At 47.7% G+C, this 21649-nt stretch overlaps 1 protein-coding gene across 4 annotated transcripts in view; it reads right to left on the bottom strand.

Moving 5' to 3' along the window:
• The window catches only part of SH2D4B (SH2 domain containing 4B), an 86821-nt gene extending 67968 nt beyond the window's left edge, over positions 1–18853 (bottom strand). For all 4 annotated transcript variants that reach the window (XR_004346264.1, XR_004346265.1, XR_004346266.1 and 1 more), the window contains exon 1: positions 16645–18853. Coding sequence is in view for 1 of the 4 variants with exons in the window: in XM_032608771.1 (XP_032464662.1) it covers positions 16645–17338 (694 nt within the window). In the remaining 3 variants the exon portion in view is untranslated. The remainder of the gene's footprint in view (positions 1–16644) is intronic.
• Between the last annotated feature and the right edge of the window lie 2796 nt (positions 18854–21649).

Raw genomic sequence — 21649 nt, 5'->3', positions numbered from 1 at the left:
TGTGGAGAACAGTATGGAGGTTCCTTAAAAAACTACAAATAGAACTACCGTATGACCCAGCAATCCCACTACTGGGCATATACCCTGAGAAAACCATAATTCAAAAAGAGTCATGTACCAAAATGTTCATTGCAGCTCTATTTACAATAGCCCAGAGATGGAAACAACCTAAGTGCCCATCACCGGATGAATGGATAAAGAAGATGTGGCACATATATACAATGGAATATTACTCAGCCATAAAAAGAAACGAAATTGAGCTATTTGTAATGAGATGGATAGACCTAGAGTCTGTCATACAGAGTGAAGTAAGTCAGAAAGAGAAAGACAAATACCGTATGCTAACACATATATATGGAATTTAAGAAAAAAAATGTCATGAAGAACCTAGGGGTAAGACAGGAATAAAGACACAGACCTACTAGAGAATGGACTTGAGGATATGGGGAGGGGGAAGGGTAGGCTGTGACAAAGCGAGAGAGAGGAATGGACACATATACACTACCAAACGTAAGGTAGATATCTAGTGGGAAGCAGCCGAATAGCACAGGGAGATCAGATCGGTGCTTTGTGACTGCCTGGAGGGGTGGGATAGGGAGGGTGGGAGGGAGGGAGACGTAAGAGGGAAGAGATATGGGAACATATGTATATGTATAACTGATTCACTGTGTTATAAAGCAGAAACTAACACACCATTGTAAAGCAATTATACTCCAATAAAGATGTAAAAAAAAAACAAAACTGAGAAAAAAAGAAAATATCTCCTAGAGAACCCATGGATCTTAGGGGAAATCAAAACTAAAATTATACATTATCTAGGGGGAAAATTGTAGCAAAAAAACATGGGCACAGATAACAGTAGGCTCAAAAGAACAATTATAAGCTTAAAGGCTTTTCTTTTTGATGTCCCCATGAAGATAAAATTCTCTTCTCCAAACACAATATAGATGGCTTTGTTGACTCTATTCCAAACAGAAGTGTGAAACAGTGAGCAGGGTGGATGCTCCCATGTGGGTCCTGAAGCAAATAGTGGTCACCAGGAATGAGACTCCTACAGGGTAGAGGGGAATCAAAGTTCTCCAGGTGAGACTGGGAGCTGAGTAGGATTGAGGTCAGATGCTGGTAATGTGCTTGGCAAGTTCATGAAACAGCAAGGAGACCACTGTGGCTGCAGCAGAGGGAGCAAGAAGGGAAACTGGAAATGCAGTTGGAGAAGCAGCAGCTTTCATTCATTCAGTGTGGGAAGCAGGGGACAAGAAAATCTGTAGGCCAGTGGGCATTTGTAATAGTCCAGGGGACAGACAATCATTTCTTGGACTAAGATGGTCCTGGAGGAGGAGGTATAAAGTGGTTAAGATTTAGGATATATTCTGAAGGAAAAAGCAATATTTGCTTAAATTTTGGATATGAGTTGTGAAAGAAAAAGAGCAAGAAAACTCTAACTTTTCAGCTTAAGCAATGGAATGGATGGTCATATTACTGAAAAGAGTAACATGAAAGAAACTGCTTGGATAAATCAACATTTCTGTTTGGGCTAAATTAAGTTTGAGACGTCTATTAGACATCCAATAGGCAGTTGAATAAAACAGAGTTCAGAGGAGAGGCTGGAACTAAAATATAATTTTTTGAAGGCATCAGTGTATAGATATTTAAAGCCACAAAACTGGACGAGAGCAGGTAGAGAGTGAGTGTAGACAGACAACAGGAGAGGTCAAAGGACTGAAGCCCAGCACACTCCAACACCTAGATAGGAGGAGGACCCCCAAGGAGATGAGGACAAAGAAGCCTGCGAGGCAGGAGAACAACCAAAAGACAGCAGTATCCCAGAAGCCAAGTGGAGAAAGAATTTCAGGAATTAAAGGGAGGTCAACTGTGTCAAAGGCTACTGATGGGTCATTGGGATGAAGACTTGAGAATTGACCATTGGATTCAACAACATGGACCTTGACAAAGGTGGTTTTATGAGTCTGTGAAAAGGAACATTTGGATGCTTGGAAACTCTTAGAGGAAAATATAAATGCATATCATTATTACTTTGGGAAGGGAAGAATTTCTTCTATGAGACATAAAAAAATAAACTATGAGAGACAATGTTGATATATTTGAATACAGATTAAAGCTTAACATTTCTACACACAAAAAATGCCATAAAGACAATTAAAAATCAAGTCACCAACTAAGAGAAGATACTTGAATACACATAACTGTCAAACGATTGCACCAATTAATAAAAGCAATAGTAACAGCTAACATCTACAGAAGGCTTATCTGCTAATCATGGTTCAACATATTTTACATGTATTAACTTATTAATGTCTAGAACAATCTTTCTCTACTAGGGTCCTGTGAGAGAAATAAGCCCTATAAAACATAATTTGAATGGTCATTTTTTTCCCTCAGTTCTCCCAAGAATGGAATATAGATAGTACTAGTCTAGATGCATTGTAGAAAAGCTAACTCATCGCATACAGTGTATCCTTTAAAGCATTTGTTATCAAATAATTTGCTCTCAAGACCCCTTCATATTCTTTAAAAATATTGAGTATCTCAAAGAATTTTTGTTTACGTGGGTTATATCTATCAATATTTACCATATTCAAAATTAAAACTGAGAAAATTTTTAATATATATTTACTTAAAATAATAGCAACTTGGGACTTCCCTGGCGGTCCAATGGTTACGACTCCGTACTTCCACTGAAGGAGACGTGGGTTCAAACCCTGGTCGAGGAACTAAGATCTCACATGCCACAGGGCGTGGCCTAAAAAAAAAGTTACTTCAAAATAAAAAGTTTAAAGATTTTTAAGCAAAATAAAATTAAAACCCAGGGGCTTCCCTGGTGGTGCAGTGTTTGAGAGTCCGCCTGCCGATGCAGGGGACACAGGTTCGTGCCCCGGTCCGGGAAGATCCCACATGCCGCAGAGCGGCTAGGCCCGTGAGCCATGGCCGCTAAGCCTGCGCGTCTGGAGCCTGTGCCCCGCAACGAGAGAGGCCACAACAGTGAGAGGCCCACGTGCCACAAAATAAATAAATAAATAAATAAATAAAACCCATTGGTTTATTTTGCACTTTGAATGGATCTTTTACTCATGTGTGATTTTGCAACATTCCTCATTGGTCCTTGGAAAATACTGGTTCACTGAATCAAGCAGATCTTCCAAATTTATGATATTATAAAATAAAATACGTATTTTATTTTATAATATCATAAAATTGTTTGTTAATATTACTATGAACCTCAGAGAAAAGCCTTTACGTATTGGGAATCTAATAAGTTCATTGTAGCTGATACAAGTTTTCCAAAAATTCTGATTTTTGCTTGAAACCTGGAATTTTATGACTGGAATAAATTTTATCCATTGTTTTCCTTGAAGTGACAGATTCACTTTATTCATCTGCAAATACCCAAGTCTGAAAAAAGACATAGTTTGTCAGTCTTCTTTCAAGGAAAAATGGTATTCTATGAGTAAAGAGGCTAGTTCAGCACATAACTCAAAAAATCACACAGTGCCTTTCCTCAAGACACCCATCATACTTCAGAAATGCTTTATGCATCCTTCCATTTTGTCATATAATAAAATGAATAAGATTTACTGTTTCATCAAGGAGTGAAACCACCATTAATTTTACTGTGAGTGTATTATGATGAAAAAATACAGTCATTTCACTCCTACAAGACTGGAAAGAATAAAAAAGTGTGATGACAAATTCTGATTGTTGAAAAGGATATAGAGTAATGATAATTCTTATAAATTGTTGATGGCTGAAGGCACTGATACAACCACTTTGAAGATATTTGGCAAATATTTAGTAAAGTTGAACATGCTACTCATTATGACCAAGGAATAGCACTTCCAAGTACACACGTGCCCAGAGAAACCTGAACAAGAAGGTTCATGGAAACATTGTCCAAAATATTAAAAATCAGGAACAACATAAATGACTAATCAAGGAAAACAGATAAATAAATTATAGTATGTTCTTATAATGCAGTACTCTATAGCAAGAAAAGTAAATAGGTTTGAACAACACAAACATATCTCCTTAAAAAATGCAGAACCAATAAATTAAGTTAACTTCAGATTGCATACAGTATAATGTCATTCATATAATGATTAAGCAACATATTGCTTACAAAATATATATTAAAGTATGGAAAAGACATAAGGATGATACATGTTGAATTTATAATAGGCTTGCATATGGGGAAGGAGATGGGGAGTGAAATTTTAGAAAGGCATTAAAGTGGGTCTCAACTGTATATGACGTACTTAAATAGAAACAAAGAAGGCACTAAGTTAACACTTAATAAAGACATTATGGGTCCATAAGTACTTATTATATTATTTTCCATTTTACCTATATGTTTAAATATTTTATAATGAGAAATTTTATAAGCTTTATTTAAAAAAAAGATGTGGGACTTCCCTGGTAGTTCAGTGGTTAAGACTCCGCACTCCTAATGCAGGGGGCTCAGGCTTTGACCCCTGGTCAGGGAACTAGATCCTGCATGCATGCTGCGACTAAGACCCGGCACAGCCAAATAAAATAAATAAATAAATAAATAAATATTTTTAAAAATATGAAATAAAATTAAAAAAAAAAGATGTAACATGAATAAACTAAGTTCTCAATCTAAGACATAAAAAAGAACACTAAAATAAAAGCAGGAGAAAATAATTAATGAAAAAAACTAATATTAGTGAATGCAAAGCATATACATTATAAATACAACATAACATTTTTTCTTTGAAAAATGTAATAAAGTAGGAAACCACCTAGCATGCTTAAATTAAGTTAAAACATATATATATATATATGTTGTATGTCATATATATGCCATATATATATTTTTTTATATATATGGAATGTGTATACAGTATATATAATATATATGGCATTAGGAATAAGAAGACAATGTAAAACAAGAAATGATTAAAAGAGAATATCATGTGCTATTCTGTGTTAATAAATTTGAAAATATAGATATAGGTATAAATCTTCATGACCTTAAATTAGACAATGGTTTCTAAGATATGATACCAAAAGCACAAACAACAAAGAAAATATATATCAATACAATTTGGACTTCATCAAAATTTGAAATTAAAACTTTTGTGTTTCAAAGGATGCCATCAAGAAAGTAAAAGGGCAATCCAAAGAGTGGGAGTAAATATTTACAGATCATATATCTGATAAGGAACTTGTGCCTGGAGTGTATAAAAATTCTTACAGCTCAATAATAAAAAGACAACTCAGTCTAAAAATGGGCAAAGGATCTAAATATACATTTCTCCAAAGAAGATATATAGATGTCCAACAAGCACAAGAAAAGATGCTCAAAATCTTTACTCATCAGCGAAATGCAAATCAAAACCACAATGACATTTCACATCTCCCAGGATGGATTTAACCAAAAACATAGATAATAACAAGTACTGGTGAGAATGTGGAGAAATTGGACCTCTCATACGCTGCTGGTGGGAAGGTAAAATGGTGCGACTTCTTTGGAAAACAATCTGCCAATTCTTCAAGTTATTAAACATAAAGTTATCAAATGATCCAGCAATTCCACTCGTAGGTACACACCCAATAGAAATGAAAACATACATCCACACAAAAACTTGTATGTGAATGTTTATAGAAGCATTATTCATAATAGCCAAAAGCGAAAACAACCCAAATGTCCATTAAGAGATAAATGGACAAACAAAATGTGGTACATCCATATAATGGAATATTATTTGGCCATAAAAAAAGAATGATACTGATACATGCTACATTGTGGATGGGCCTTGAAAACATTATGCTAAGTATAAGAAGCCAGTCACAAAAGTCCAATACTTTATTATTCCACTCATATGAAAGTCCAGAATAGGGAAATCCATAGAGACATAAAGTAGATTAGCAGTGGACTTCCCTGGTGGCATAGTGGTTAAGAATCCATCTGCCAATGCAGGGGACATGGGTTCGATCCCTGGTCCAGGAAGATCCCATATGCCACGGAGCAACTAAGCCTGCATGCCACAGCTACTGAAGCCCGCGTGCCACAACTACTGAAGCCCGCACGCCTACAGCCCGTGCTCCACAACAAGAGAAGCCACCATAATGAGAAGCTTGCGCATCGCAACTAAGAGTTAGCCCTCGCTTGACGCAACTAGAGAAAGCCCACTCGAAGCAATGAAGACCCAGTGCAGAAAAAAAAAAAAAAAAAGTAGATTAGTGGTTGCTAAGGGCTGGAGCAGGGAGAAAGGGGTCTGGCAGGTACTAGTTAAGGTGTATGGGTTTTCTTGAGGTGATGTAAATATTCCAAAATTGTCTGTGGTGATGGCTGCACATCTCTGTGAATATATTAAAAACCATTTAGTTGTACACATTAAATGGGTGACTTGTGTACACTTTAAATGGGTGACTTGTATGGTATATGAATTATATCTCAATAAAGCTGTTTGTGACAACAAAAACTCTCCTGGTAATTTATACGATAAGGTAATTTATAGGGAAAAAAATCAGTTAGGGTGTAGGGGTCTAAATAACATATTGACCAACTTAACCTAACTGACGTCTATAGAACACTCCACACTACAGCAGAATACTTTCTTTATCAAGTGCACACAGAAACAAGGTTGACTACAGTCTCAGCCATTCAATTTCACATGTTTGAAATCAGTTATGGTATGTATTGAGAACCCAACCGTGGTGGCCAGATAATAAGCACATCTGTGAGATGATAGGATAAAAATAAATGCTCCCTGAGGTCCTGTCATTTTGAAAGGACATGAGGGAAACAGGTGTGGAAATGTACCCAAAGAATTTAAACCCGAAAGGTGAATGCAAAATCTGGTTCCAAATGCAAGAATCCTAGGAAGCTTTGCTAGTTTTTACGTGAGAAGAACCTTGAAAGCAGCGATGCTACTAGCCACTGGGAGAGATAACAGAGGGGCAGGCAGCCGCCTGCAACCTGCCGCTTCAGCCCAGCTCCCCTGAGCGGGGCTGAGACCTGGCGTCAGGTTACAGGGAGTCAGGAGATAACCAGCTGGTGGCCTTTCTCAGAAACTGCCCCTGCTGACCTCCAGGTGCAAAGGGAAGCAGTGAGGTGGACAGTTAGGGAAGGAGGGAGGTGGCAGACATGATCACCCCTGAAGCAAGGGGAGGAGATTACACCTGGGCAGCTCAGCCCAGTATCCCCAGCTGGGGCCTTGCAACAGGCAGGAGAAGGGCTTCCCTCCAGCCAGAGCTGAGCAAAACTCCATCTGTTTAAAGAGCCCATGGGCTGTAGAAAACAAACTTATGGTTACCAGGGGGGAAAGGGGGAGAGGAATAAATTGGGAGATTGGGATTGACATATGCACACTACTATATATAAAATAGATAACTAATGAGGACCTACTGTACAGCACAGGGAACTCTACTCAATACTCTGTGATGACCTATATGGCAAAAGAATCTAAAAAAGAGTGGATATAAGTATAACTGATTCACTTTGCTGCACACCTGAAACTAACACAACATTGTAAACCATCCATACTCCAATAAAAATTTTAAAAAATAATAATAATACACAGCCCGTGGGCTTTTGGCAGCAGCCGGGAGAAAGTTGCAGGGACAGGAGAACCCCATCCCCGTGGGCCCAAGCTCCTCGGGAACCTGCAGAAAATCTGTCCCTCCACAGCCATGCAGGAGAGAGAGTATCTCTTTCTCTGGACCCCCATCAACATTCCTACTAGCAAACTTCTTTAACTTTTGCTAGGATTCTTGTTTTAATTTGCAGTGATGTACTGATAGTTCGCTAGTGAGGATGAACACCTTTCCACACGGTCATTGTGACTCGAAGTTGCACTCCTGTGAATGGCTTGTTCATGTCTATTCCCCACTTTTCTACTGTTTGTCTTCTGCTAACTGACTTAGGAAGTTGCTTTCTTCTCTGGATACAAGTCCTTTGCCTGTTATAAATGTTGCAGATATTTTTCTCTCATTTACCTCCTGCTTTGTTCTCTTTTTAAACTCCGTTTGGTGTCTTTTATCAAGAAGATTTTAAAAATCTAGTCATATTTATCTTTATTTTTCCTTTAATTTTTATTGCTGTATCTTATTTTAAGAACACCTTCGCTCTCCCCACTATTCTCTCATATTTTCTTTGATTACTTCTATGATTTTGTTTTTGCTTTTTCTGCACTGGTCTTTAATCACCTGGAATATGTCATTTCACCATGGGAGCAGCTGTGAGGAGGAGGAAGATGTGTGCACTGCAGTGGGGGGAACTGGAGCCCCAGCAGGCCTGGACCCGATTCTAACTCCACCTCGACTCAAACGGAGATAATAACTTATTTCATTAATTTGAAGACACACACCTTAACATTTCTGAAACCAGGATGTATCTTACAAACAATGGTGTATCATGGTTTAATTTACAGCTTTCTTAGTAATATATAAAAATAGTGTGTCTTTCAAGCTATAGCATCTTAGATTTCATGAAATACAAAGGACCCAACCTCAGGTCCCTAAGGGGGTGGGATAAACAGGCACTTAAAGGGCCCAGGACAGGTCAGACACACAGGAGGCAAGGCGTTCCATCTGGGTGAGTTCTCTTTCATTCCAAAGAATGCAGCTGCTCTGAGGCTTCATTCTTCCTGCAGCCCTGGCCCTTCCCCCTTAGCTTCCAGAACCTGAGCCTACTCTCTGGGAACCTCTCCAGGCTCCCCTACCAAAGGCCTTCAGCTGGACAAGGCCACACCTTCAGTTCTCTCCTTCTAGATACAGGACGCTCAGAGCTGACAGTTAAGGGCTCCACATAAGGCTGATCTCCCTCCAGAGCCAAGAAAACTGCACTCTCACCCCTGGGGACACCCACACCTGCTGGGCACCAAGAGCCCCACATGCTCTCATGGCAGCTTCTGCCTGGCTCTTCCCACTGCCTGCCTGGTGAGTCTGGGGCCTTGCAGCTTCTGCAAATGCTGGCACTGGAGACGGGGAGCCGTGGATGCTGGCAGAGCTGCCTCGGCCAGAACCACAGCGCCGGCTGGGGGAAGGCAGGGAGGAAAGGGAGTGAGCTGGTGGGCTGCAGAGGCCCCCAGCCAGGGCCAGCGTGGGAACTTTGCACAGTGGCTCCTTCAGTCTTACAGCCACCCAGAAAGCCCTTCCCTCTTCACGGAAGAAGGAACTGAGCTGCAGGGGAGCAGAGTGACACCCCTCAGCGACGCTGAGACTGTAACACGGAGGACCTCACTCACCAGCACTGCTGCCCCACCCTTCTGTCCACCATATGGAGGCCGAACAGGGCTGAGGAGACAGAAAGTGGGCTCTCCCCCTCAAGGTCAATTCCACACACCTGGGCAGAGCACCAACTGCGTGCAAGGCCCACACTGGGTCTCAGAGTCCAGGCGGGGGTAGTGGTCTGGCCCCTAGCCCCTCTCTCCATGCCCTAAGGGGTCCCACACCCAGCTACACAGTCACAACCAGGGTGGTCCCAGGCCATACACTGTGCAATTCCCGACGGACTAGTCCTCCCACCCACCATAATGCCACAGCTTTGCTTCACCTGTAGGAAAGTTTATCAGCATCCAAGAACCAAGAGTCTCCTTTTACTGGAATAACTGAATTTCTTGCAATTTACCCTAAGAAGTAACCACACCAGGAGTAATGATTTGACAGACACAGGAAAAGTCCCATCCCCACCCTCATCTCTGAGACTCCAGAAAAACTGAGGTTGGCCAAGCAGTGGTGGAGCTGGGCTCACAGCCTGGGTCCCATGGGAACATTCAGGAAGAGGCTGAACAAATTCCAAGGGCATCTGCCACCAGAGGCAGACGGAGGCAGTGAGGAAAGGAAGGAGGTGGACATGGCTTGGCTCTTATGTGCCCTGCATGGTGGCGGGAGCTTTCCCACTTGTTGAAGAAGCTTTTTGAACCCTGCCAACAACTGCTGGGGAAGGGTTATTATTCCCATTGTACAGGTGATGTTCCAAGGTCAACCCGGTAGACCAAAGATGAAAATCCAGGGGACTTGTTTCTATTCCACCAAGCTAGAGACATGTTGAAAATAGCATCAACCCAACCAAAAGGTGGAGAAGTGATCTGTGACACTGTCATTTTCCACCCTTGAGCCCCTCAGGAAATGAGCTAATGGAGCATCCCTTCGGGTGTGGAAGTCTGGAAGAGCAAGCAGGATCTGCCTGCCCCCGCCACATACACCCTGAGAGCTGCAGTGCCCATCTACAGGTGACGGACACTAGGACACCTCTCTGGGGTCAGCTGGATGGCCTGGTGTCACCACAGATACACTTCTCATGACGTTCCTCTTGCCTGACTCCAGGGCTCTCGCTGGGAAGCTGGCAGCACCCCCATTGCTCATCTGTTGCCTTCACTGGTCCCTCGGACACACACTCAGCCCCAATTTACCAATTATCGTGCCACAGGGGACTTTTTACCTCTTGTCTACCTTGCACAGGACTCTGGACACCCTCCCCGCGCCGCCAGACACCTCTTTTTCTCTCCCCATCACATATACTCTGTGAAAAAGATCATTCTCCCTCCCCAAAGAATTGTTCTTTGAATATTTGCATATGGACAGGAAACATCTTCTTGACAGAAGGGATGGGACACTACTGGTGGATAATCCGGCACCGTAAGAAAACAGAGAGGCTAGATTCCCCAGCCCCCTCCCCCCGTGGCACTGTCCTAGAAGCACTGTTCCACTGTGCCCAGGAAAGGGGCCATGAGCAACAGCTCCAAAGAGCTACAGTCCAGAAATCCAGGGCATCCATGCCCCTGATTCCCCAATGTTCCTGCACAGTCACCACCCTCTAAGTGGATCTACTGGAAAACTGTTGGAACTAACAGAAAAATTCACAAAGGGAGTTGAAGAAAATCAGCATGCCTACCACCATATGACAGCAAGAACAGGGATGGTGCAGGACACGGCTTCAAATGTGGATTTCCCTTGATGTTTAATAACTTCTGTGTGATGTGCTGAGAATCCGAACAGCAAAGGGTGTGCTGCTGGGTTGGCCAAAGCATTTGTACAAGGGGGCAAAGGGGGAATGAAATGTTTCTCACTTTCCCCTCAGAGGGAAAAATGTGGGGTACGAGTAATACAAAGTGGAGTTAGTGTCCAAGTAATTACTGTTATTATGATTTGATTATGAAACCGCCATTGGCATAAAAAAATAAGTCTTGAAAGGTAAGTAAACCAAAAAATCTAAAATTCTTTATTATGCCAACAAAATCATGGAGACGGATATTAAAATATCCTTAAGTTTCTCATCTTCAGTAGATAATGTTTCATTCCTGATAAAGGTAAAGAAAATGGGTTCAACTCTATCTTTAAAATAAGTTCTAAACGAACATATGCTAGTTAAGATACATGTTTCAATAGACTCCCTTAAAACAAAATGGTATCAAAAGGCGGGGTGAGGGGGAAGAAAAGATACAGGGAAATGTACACTAAGTGGATGCAAAGGAAAAAAGTAGCATTGGTCAAACTAAACTCTAAGTCAAAATCCTAAAACAAGAAATGAAAACGAAATGAGTTGTAAGTATGAATGACAAGGTCACAGAACTGCCATTACTTACATAGTATAGATTGTAGTTCAGCTTCTACAATATATCCCAAAACACAAGTATACTGGGATTTTTAGACTTTTACTGAAGATTTTCAAGGTCTAGGGAAGGGGTCACACTGCACAGCTCACAGTCTTCTACTCAAAAGGGAAATCCTTTGATACCCGTCTCTTCTATCCAGCCCCACTGACACACCACGCATGCAACGGTCTTAGCAGCTCCCTGCCCACGGCTGCCCCCCAACCATATCCCTCAGCCTTGTTCCAGACGCTGGGATGGAGGCAAGGCAGCCGCCGCAGCCATGGTGTCATGGCCCGTGCAGACTAACGGAGGAGACAGACCATAAACAAGCAAACAGATACATGAGAAAAGAGGAAGGTGATGACGACAAAGGCAACTTCACAGAGACAGAAAACGCATCAGTGGTTGCCAGGCGCTGGGGGAGGAGAGGATGCAGAGGGACCGTTTAAAGGATACGGGCTTTCCTTCTGGGATGATGGAAATGACAGAGGTGGTGGTTGCACAACATTTTGAATGTACTAAATGTCACTGGATCGCACGCTTTAAAATGGTTAAAATGGTAAATTTTATGTTGTGTTTTCTTACCACAAACAAACAACAACAAAAAACACGATACTTTCAGATGTGGTAAGTGCTTTGAAGGAAATCAGGCCAGATGTTGTAAGAGAGAGAGAGACTGGGGTGGGGTCCTTGAGAGCAGGTAGTCAGTGAAGAGCTCAACATTTAACTGAGAAATGAATGACGGGGAGGGCCCAGCCTCCACACAGAGGGACCCAAAAGGGTGGAAATCGGGTTGGAAAGTAGGCAGAGGCGCCCGAAAAGCATTCGTGTTTCTTTGAGTGCAGTGGAAGCCACGGAGGCAGGGAGATGCCTGAGCTAGTCAGTGTGTTAAAAGGACACTTTGGCTGCTCTGGGGAGAAAAGTCGTAGGGCGTGAGCCTGAGGCAGGGGACCACTGAGAACATGGGTGCACCGGGAATGTCTGCAGGCAAGTACTGCTTCCCACGCCCGGAAAGGAAACACACCGAGGCTAGGAGGGCCTGGGCCCAGCGGGCAAGGTTGCCGTGGTTACTGGATGGTTCCCAGGAAACAGAGAGAAGGCAGATGCCCAGTGAGAAGGACTGTGTCACACAGCTTTCATTAGAGCATGGACCAGGCCCACCTGGGCACCCAGTCCAGGGCAGACGCCCAGTGGGAGTGGCTGAGAGCTGAGACAGGATGCTGGATCGGGTGTCTCCCTCCAGCCCCAGGTCAGGGCTGCTTGTGGGAGCGCCACAGGCTGGGCAGGCAGAGAGAGGCGGGCCTAGCAGGTGGGAGGTGCCTCTTGACCCCAGCTGTGGGGAATGGAAGTAGTGAGGGCTGGACAGCTGGACTTAGAGCCCTCCACAGGCTGGACTGGGGCAGGCACAGGGCTGGCTGTGGGGGTGAGAATAAGGCACCTCCAAGAGGCTGCAGGTTTGGTTTGTGGCGTGGCCAGTGTCAGCCACGTTAGAGAAGAAAGCAGGAAGGAGGGTGGGGAAAGAGGTCTTGTTCCCAGGCAGATGACGTCCAGATGGATAAGAAGATGGTCACCGAGGAATCAATTTAACACTGACAGAGACTGCCAATCACAGCGGAGCCAGCAAGACCAGGCAGAGAAGATTCCTGGGTCACAACAGCAGTAGGAACACATGTGTCCTGAGTCCTGTGTCCCAGGCGACACCCAGCTCCAGCCCCCAAAAACTGGGATAACTGGGCCAGCCCAGAAGGGGCCAAGGGTTGTAAAGGCTGCAGCTCCTCACACTGGGTGTAGGTTCCTGCGGTGGCAAAAGGGCACGAAAAGGGGAAACGATGTTGAAAGTCATGGTACTGCTGGATGGGCGTGGCTTAAATCTAGCGAGAATGTAACGTGATGACCGCCTTCCCAGAGTCTCAACAAGCAACACAAATTCCCGCTGGACCTCAAGTTTTTGTCAGAAATGTGACAAACAGCAAACATGACGGCAGATGGGAAAACAATGTAAGCTGAGGGTCTGTATCTTCCATGATGGGGCAGAACACCAGAAGCTTCTCAGCAAAATATAAGGTGAAAACAAAAAGACACACCTGCATGGTCAGGGGAGTGACGGGTGCCCAGCCACGACCGTCATCTTTCACCCCAGCTTACTTCTGTGGACCCCAAATGTGTGTCCCAGGACCAGTACAACCCCTGAATTTCTGTAAAGTGGAATAATCCCTATCACCAGTGTTTACACCTACCCTCTGCAGGAGAAGCAGAGAAGTTTTCAGGGACAGGGTGCACCTTGCCCTGCTAAGCCCTCAGGTCAGGCCTGCTAGGAGCTGGGAAGTGTCCTCAGAAGAGAGAGGGTGGGAGGGAGGTCTCAGGGGACAGGCAGGACTGGGGAGATGGATGGACAGGAGGAGGTGCAAGGTCATTCCAGTCTGACCGGAACCGAGTAAGTTGTGCTCAGGGATCCCAAGGGGCTGGCACACACAACAGGACACAGCAGATGCTTCCTTCAGGACAGATTGGAGGGAGGGAGGCAAAAGCTGGGAAGGAAGTGCCTGTGAAAGGAAGGAAGAGAAAAGATCCAGCCCATGGAGTCTGTCCCCACACACCCTGTCCTGAGCTGCTGTGCGGCTGCATTGCCCCAGGCCACCCTCCTGGCACTCCCATTGGCATGTTCCCTGGGATCTGATCTGTCTACCCATGGACTCAAGGGCCAAAGCTCTGTCCAGTTCACCAAGGTCAGCGCTTAGTAATGTTGGCTAAGGGACTGAATGAATGAACACATGAACACATGAACAGATCATCCATCGAATGGAAGTCCCAAGTTCAGAAGTGAATGAGTAGAAAAACATCAGCCACTGGACCAAGGTCAAAGTCACAGGGTGTACATCCCGTTTCCATTCTTAGCAGCTAGGTGACTTTGGATGGATTGTGTCACCTCTGTGAGCAGTGGCTTCCTCATCTGAGATGGGGTCACAGGGCTATGGGGGCATTCAGTGAGGACAGGCACAGGGTAAATATTAAAGGTCACAGACCAGGTGGAGGGTTGTTGCAACCCTTCATTGTGATCCTAGGACAGGAAGCAGGCATTGTGCACCCCAGGCCCACAGTAAGAAGCTCTTCAGCCTCTGGGGCCACGCCTGCCCCTCAGGGCTTCCCCATCTGCCCAGCTCCACACCAGGACTGAAGCAAAGAGCTGAGATCTGAGCGGGATCCTGATCTGGAATACACACACTCCTCCTCTTATCCATGCTTTATAAATCAGAAAATTAATCAGAAAAGAGTCTTCTGCACCAGAAACCCCAATGAGTTTAATGTATAATTTATACACGAAAATGTAGATGTCAACGTGCGACAAATCGCCGTAAAAACATTTTTGCAGTTAAAGCTTTAGGCGTCTGTCCTCCTTGCAGAAGAGCCACCTGACGGACGGCATGAGGCCGCAGGGCCCAGGCCGGTGGGGCAGGAAAGGCAGCCTGTCATTTTCAGTGATGCAGCTGCCAGTGTAGCCCCACCCTTGGCACCAGCCACACGCAGTCACGTCATAGCTCCCCCTCCCTGGGGTCCTACTGTGTCCTGTTCAAAAGGGGATTCCGCGCTCTGTGCCAGCTCTGTGCTAGACCCAAGGATGGAAGACAGAATGGAGAATGTGCTCACTCCTGTGGCTTTGAGTCCCCTGGGAGAGCCAGGCGAGCAGACGATGCATGACACTGACAGTGTGGCAAGTGCTAGGGCAAAGACGGGTCCTATGTGCCCAGGAGCAAGTACTTCCCTAGGCCAGGAGCATCCCCAAGAGACTCCAGGAGGCAGGGGCTAGAACTGAAGGAGTTTGTCAGGAGGACGAAGGCGGGAGAACATTCCCAATGGGAAGACTCACATGTGTAAAGACAGAGGCTAGAGCAAGGTGTCCAGATGGGTGCCAGCGTGGCCTACGGCACGTGGCAGGCGCTGTCTAGCAGTGAGCCTGGAGTAGAGAGAGGGAGCCAGGTCACCAGGGGGCCTGTATGTCTTTTTCCCGGACTGAAAACTTACAAACAGATCAAGTCTGCACTTCACTCTGGTCAACAGTATGGAGACCAAGAGGAGGGCTGCTGTGGGGAGTGAACGAGAGAGATGAATGGGCTTTGCAAACTGTGAAGTGCAGCATCCACGTAAAGTGCCCTTCCCGGCAGGACCTTGAGTCCCACAGCAACTCAGCAGCCTGCCTGCGTCAGGTGCGCCGTCACTCACAGGCGCCCCGGCGACGGCCTTGCCTGGCACGTCACTGCAGAATAACCACCGGAAACGTGGGTTGAACCCTTGCTTCTTGTCTGCAGTTGCTGTTGCCATCGGGGTTGGTCACTCTTAGCGCAGGACATTCCCTGACGCCCTCTCTCCAGAGGCCCGCTGGGGCTCCAGCACAACCCAAAGCATCCTCGCACACAAGGACAGGGAGGAGGGGCACGGGCGCTGTGCTGGAACCACTATGCCACGCACGCAAGTGAGGGAGGGGCGATGTGTCTTTGCTGCACCCTGGCCCTCTGTCCAGAACCACCGGTGAGGTTCAAGAACATGGCCTCGGGCTTCCCTGGTGGCGCAGTGGTTGAGAGTCCGCCTGCCCATGCAGGGGACAAGGGAGCAGCTGGGCCCGTGAGCCATGGCCGCTGAGCCTGCGCATCCGGAGCCTGCGCTCTGCCACGGGAGAGGCCACAACAGTGAGAGGCCCGCGTACCACAAAAAAAAAAGAACATGGCTTCTACCCACCAGGCAGTCACCCACAGGGTCTGAGCACAGTCTGAGATCCCAGTGGTGTCTTCCCAGAACCTGGGCCCTCCGCAACAAGACAAAGCAAGTCCCCGTGCCCCAATGCCATCAGGGTCCCCAGGCAGTTCCCTGTGCAGCCTTGGAGCCCTACAGACCTAGTCAAAAGATAGACGCCCAGGCTAATGGGAAGGGATGCTCACAGAACAAGGGTTTCAAGCCCCCAGCCCTCATCACACCAGTGCCCATTTTAAAGAAGAACATAGCCTGACATCGATAACTTTTCTACCTCCCGGGAGGCCAGGGGTCAGCCCCTTGGTGACTCCCACCCACATACCTCGCTTGACCTTGGGGGGCCTGAGTCCCTCGAACTGGGCCAGGGCCTCCCAAGCCTCACGCTCCCTCCAGCGTCTCAGCTGCTCCTCTCGCATCTTGTAGAAGAGGATGTGCTTCTGCACATCACTGAGCTCGGCCAGGAGCTCGGGGTCGATGTACATGTCGTGCAGGATCTGCTGCAGCATGGCGTCACCTGGGATGCACACGCCAGGAGGGACCCCCCAGGCCACTCCTCGCCCCTGGCTCCTCACGCCAGGGTCACTCCCAGAGCCACTTCTCTGTGCAGCATCATCGCTCTGCCTCAGCTCCCAGCCAGCCACGAATTCATCTCCTCTGCCCAGGACAGCCACAGGGATCAGGCAGCAGGAAGCAAAGAGGCAGCCAGGACCTGCAAGGGGGATCCAGCACCAGGAGCTGTCCAGTCCTTCTACTGGGCCACCAAGAGCCACATCCCAGCAGAGCCTGTGTCTTGACCTCCCCTGCGCTCTGGGACAACGGGAGAGTGAAAGCCTCCAGCTCTGCGGACAAAACCCAGGCCCGGCCCTTCCTGGCCCTGGCAGGTGTCGAGTGATCCGTTCATGGAAGGTAACGATGACACCAGCTATATCAATGACACTGCCCCAGCCAACCGGGAACCGATCTCTCCTCCACAGGTAAGAGGAGGAGGAGGAGGCAGCTTTGCCTATTAATTCCATGTCTTTTGAGCCAACGTCAAACAGGCCAGAGGAGCCAGCCAGGAGCTTCTAGGCTGCCCAGCCTCTCGCTCTACCTGCTCCATCATTGCCAAGCTTCCTCTTTTCCAGGACGTTGGGCTACTGAGGTAATGCTTCTAACACTCGGCCTTGGAGGAGAAAAGAGCTTTCCTTCTTTCTGTGTTGCAGCCAAGGAAGAAAGCAAAATAGAACCAGTAGGGCCACCCGAGGGGCTTGATCATGGAATTCAAGGACATGAAGGAGGCAGACATCCTCTGCCTTCTCCCTATAATGAGGTTCTAAGGCTATGCGTGTGCTGACAGATTAACCCTCAATTTGGGGTCAATTTTTGTTGTTGCTTATCTTTTTGTTGTTGTTGCAAGTACCTGGAGATGATCACAAACAAAGAATGCAAGTGTGTCTTCTCTGTCGTCTCCGTGCCCTGAATGCGAAGCACCCTGGACAGAGCAGGATGTTGCTTTCTGCTTGGAGGGAGCCCACCTGTCTTTGGCCGTGAGGATGGGTAGGCGCTGCTCATGCTGAGACCCAAAGTTCACCCTAACAGCTGCTCAGAGCTACTCCCAGCTGACCCTGTATTCAAACTGGGGTTCAGAGAAGGTAAGCAACTTGCCTATGGCTACCCACCCTGGGACTCCATCCAACTTTCAAATATGACAACCACTGGGTACTGTGAATCTTTTGATGGTTTGTAGCACTGTGGCCTAGTTGGGCTGGTGACCTTCATGTCCCCTTCCCTCCCCATGAGGACTAAAGGTGGATCAGGCACCCAAAACGGATGGAATCCAGGTGTGAGTGGGCGGTCTTCTCCTGCAAGGTAGACCCACAACAGTAAGGATTAAGCGGGTTCAGATGAGCTTTAATCCCACGGGGTCACAAGAAGTGCAGAGGGCCAGGCTGCCCCTCCCCCAGGTCTGGCTGGCTTGTCCCCGGGTGACCCAGACCTTGGAGGCTCCACACAGAGGCTCTTGCCATGCAGCGCTGTGGCCCTGGACCCCACCCGCCCTCTTCTCTCTCCTCCTCACCGAAGACCTTTCAGGGCTCGGCGTCCCGGCTCGCTCAGTTTCTTAGACTGAGACCATCCGAGCCTCCAGCACAGCTCTAATCTCCCTTGTCCTAACTGTGGCTGGCTGGGTGGGAGCCCGGCGTCCAGAGAGGAAACAAGGGGAGGAGGGGCACGAACGGCACGAAGGGAGTCTAGCTTCCCGCGGGCAGCTTCTTACTTTCTGGGTCCACCAGATGCCTACAAGAAGAGGGGAGAGACAGCACAGTACGGGGCCGTAGGGATGGGACGACTGCTGTGGGTGTGAGGTCCAGTCCTCTGGCTGAGCGGTGATGGTGTCATCCTTGCGGTGGTGACACCGTTGAGAGAGGGTGGGTGGCGGCCGGCTGGGAAGGGCCCCGCTAGCTGCCCGTTTTGTGCCGCAGCCGGCGGAGCGCTCCCTGGCAATCCCAGGTCAGTGGGGCAGGAGGCCGAGCGCGCAGCGCAGCCGGGGCGCGGGCTGGATCCGGTTTCCGGAAAGACGCTCTAGGGCCGGCGCTGGTGGGAGCTGCCTGGCCCTGATCGGCGCCACCTATGGGCTGGTGTCCTCCCGCCCGTCGCCCTCCCCCGGCGGAGGAGGCCGCTCAGCCCGGCCTGTGGCACCCCCTGGCGGCCGATCCGAGCGGGAGCGGCAGCACGTGGGAGAGCCGGGCGCCGGGAGCAGCACAAGGTCGGCTACGCCCGCCGGGATGCGCCGGGATCTGGGTGCGGGAGGACCGGCGGTGCGGCGGGTACACGATGGCCGTCCAGGGCCCGGACCCCGGCCCGGGAGCCGCGCAGACCAAAGGAGCCCGCGGCGGTTCCTGCCCAGGCAGCTTCCGGCGACAGCAAACGAACGAGATGAGGGGCCCCGGGGTATTCACACACGCTTTTCTGCCGCCTTCCAACTGGTTTTATTTTGTTTTCATTTTTTATTGGCCGATGTGATGTGTTTAACTTTGTATGCTAAAGCAGTTCCCTCTGGGGGCGGGGTACACGCACGCAATGTTGTTATGAAAGTGACTGGAAACCACCTGAATGTCCCTCAGTGGGGTGGGGCGGAGAGGGCCCCTGGGGAGGAACACTAACATTTGTCACAGAGAATGAAGTCCATCTGTCTGCTTTGGCCGGGGAAAATGTCCGGGGCAGGAAAATGAAAAGGCGACACGCAGGATATTGTGCACGGTGTAATCCATTTTTTAAATTCTATGTTTGATTATTTTTGTATAGGCAAAGGAAAAAATATGGAAGAACACACACATGGTTTCTTTCTTCTTGGAAGGCGGAGGAAGCCCACTTTAGACAATTCTGTATTGCTTTATGCAGTGACTAAGATACATAATTCATGCGGCTGAAATAAATGTATTTCAGAAGTTCTAAAATGCGACCCAAGAAAATTGGCCTCTGGAGTTCAGTACTCATGGGGCAGGATGTGCACAGCCTCGTCCACACTGGCACCCACCCCCAGAGAGGGACATGCAGACAAAGCCAGACCTCCATAGCCTGGGAGGCTACAACGTTGGCAGGGATAGACCGTTCATGTTGCCAGAGTTCCTAAACTGGAGAAGGACTTGGAGACATTTCTCCGAGACAGAGGAGCAGGAGGCGGGGAGAAGAGTCAGCAGAGTCTGGCCAGAGTCTAGGAGGGAGGTGATGAGGACTGTAGTGGCATTACCAGCGGGGACCAAGAGGGCAGAATTGGGGGACATTTCCTCCTCCCAGAGCCTCCTATCAGGTGTCTCTGCTTCCATCAAAAATCATTTTAAAACTTAGATCATGTTACTCCTCTGCTCAAAACCCTACAGTGGCTCCCATTTTACTCAGAGAAGCCCAAAGCTCACAGGATCTGCCTTCCACCCCCTCAGATAGCCCCTGGCGCCACCACTCCCGCTTCCTTGTGCTGGCTGTCCGTCTGCCCAGAACCCAGCTAGCTCATTCACCCCCTTCAAGTCTTTGCTCAAACTTTTAACTCCTCCGTAGTCCTGATCCCCCATTATTCGGCTCTATTTCTTCCCGTATCACTCACTTTGTAAAATACCATTTTACAGTTTGGTTTTCTCTCTCTCCCGACTTGTAACAAGCACCACAAGGGCAGGTGCTTTGCTGATGTCCTCAAGAGCACTGTCTGGCGTGCAGCAGGTACTGGATAAATACTGTAGCTACTGGAAACAAGAACGGATGAAGGAACGTTCATACCGGAGTTGACCAGAGCCTGTGCAAATGCTGGGGAGGCATCCGGAATAGGGCTCTGGAGAGAGGCTGCTGGAGACTCGTACCTGGAAGTCGTGGGCAGATGGGCTAAGTCTGTGGAGCATTAGGTGGACTGGCCCTGCCACAGGCCGCCTCCCCTGACTGTCCCCCTATGCCCTGACCACAGGGCTCCCTCGAAGGTAGGGTCACGTGTTGGCCAGAGGACCCTGTCACCTCGGCCTCAGGCAGCCCAGAGCACAGGCACCGCGAAAAGATAGGCCACAGGAAGGCCGTCCTTACGTTCCCCCCGCCTCCCCGGCACACAGTCACTTGAGGAAGCTGGTCCCAAGAGCACATTTAGGATCTTACCTAAATGTGATTTAGGATCACATTTGCGATCCAAGGGCTCAGTGAAAGTCTAGAGGAATTTCTGCTTTGTCACCCGTTAAGCTCCACGGAAGAATCATGGCCATAAAAAGCAATAGTGTTCCTGTATGAGTGCAACAACTACTTAGAAAATACAATGTGAAAGAGATCCCGTTCACAATAGGAACCAGATATAAAACTCTGGGGGGCTTCCCTGGTGGCGCAGTGGTTGAGAGTCCGCCTGCCGATGCAGGGGACGTGGGTTCGTGCCCCGATCCAGGAAGATCCCATATGCCGCTGAGCGGCTGGGCCCGTGAGCCATGGCCGCTGAGCCTGCGCGTCTGGAGCCTGTGCTCCACAACGGGAGAGGCCACAACAGTGAGAGGCCTGTGTACCACAAAAAAAAAAAAAAAAAAAAAAAAAAAACTCTGGGAATAAATTTGATAAGTATTGTGGGGGGCCTATATGAAGAAAAGTAAAAATCCTCATTGAGAGCATACCTAAGATTTAAGTTGATATAGAGACACACCACATTCACAATCAGGAAGACCTATTACCATAACATGTTCAATTTGCCTCTGTGTTACTTAGCCTCCAAGATGGTTCCCGATGATCCCCGCCACCTGGCAGCTGTGACCTGGCGTGGCCCCTCTCACGCATATCCGGGTTGGTCTGTGTGATCAATAAGATACACCGGAAGTGATGATCTGTCCCTTCTG

Source organism: Phocoena sinus, chromosome 16, assembly GCF_008692025.1.
Source record: "Phocoena sinus isolate mPhoSin1 chromosome 16, mPhoSin1.pri, whole genome shotgun sequence".
Classification (NCBI taxonomy): domain Eukaryota; kingdom Metazoa; phylum Chordata; class Mammalia; order Artiodactyla; family Phocoenidae; genus Phocoena; species Phocoena sinus.
Note: the sequence above shows the minus strand (reverse complement) of the source record. Positions and strands in the feature narration are given on the sequence as shown.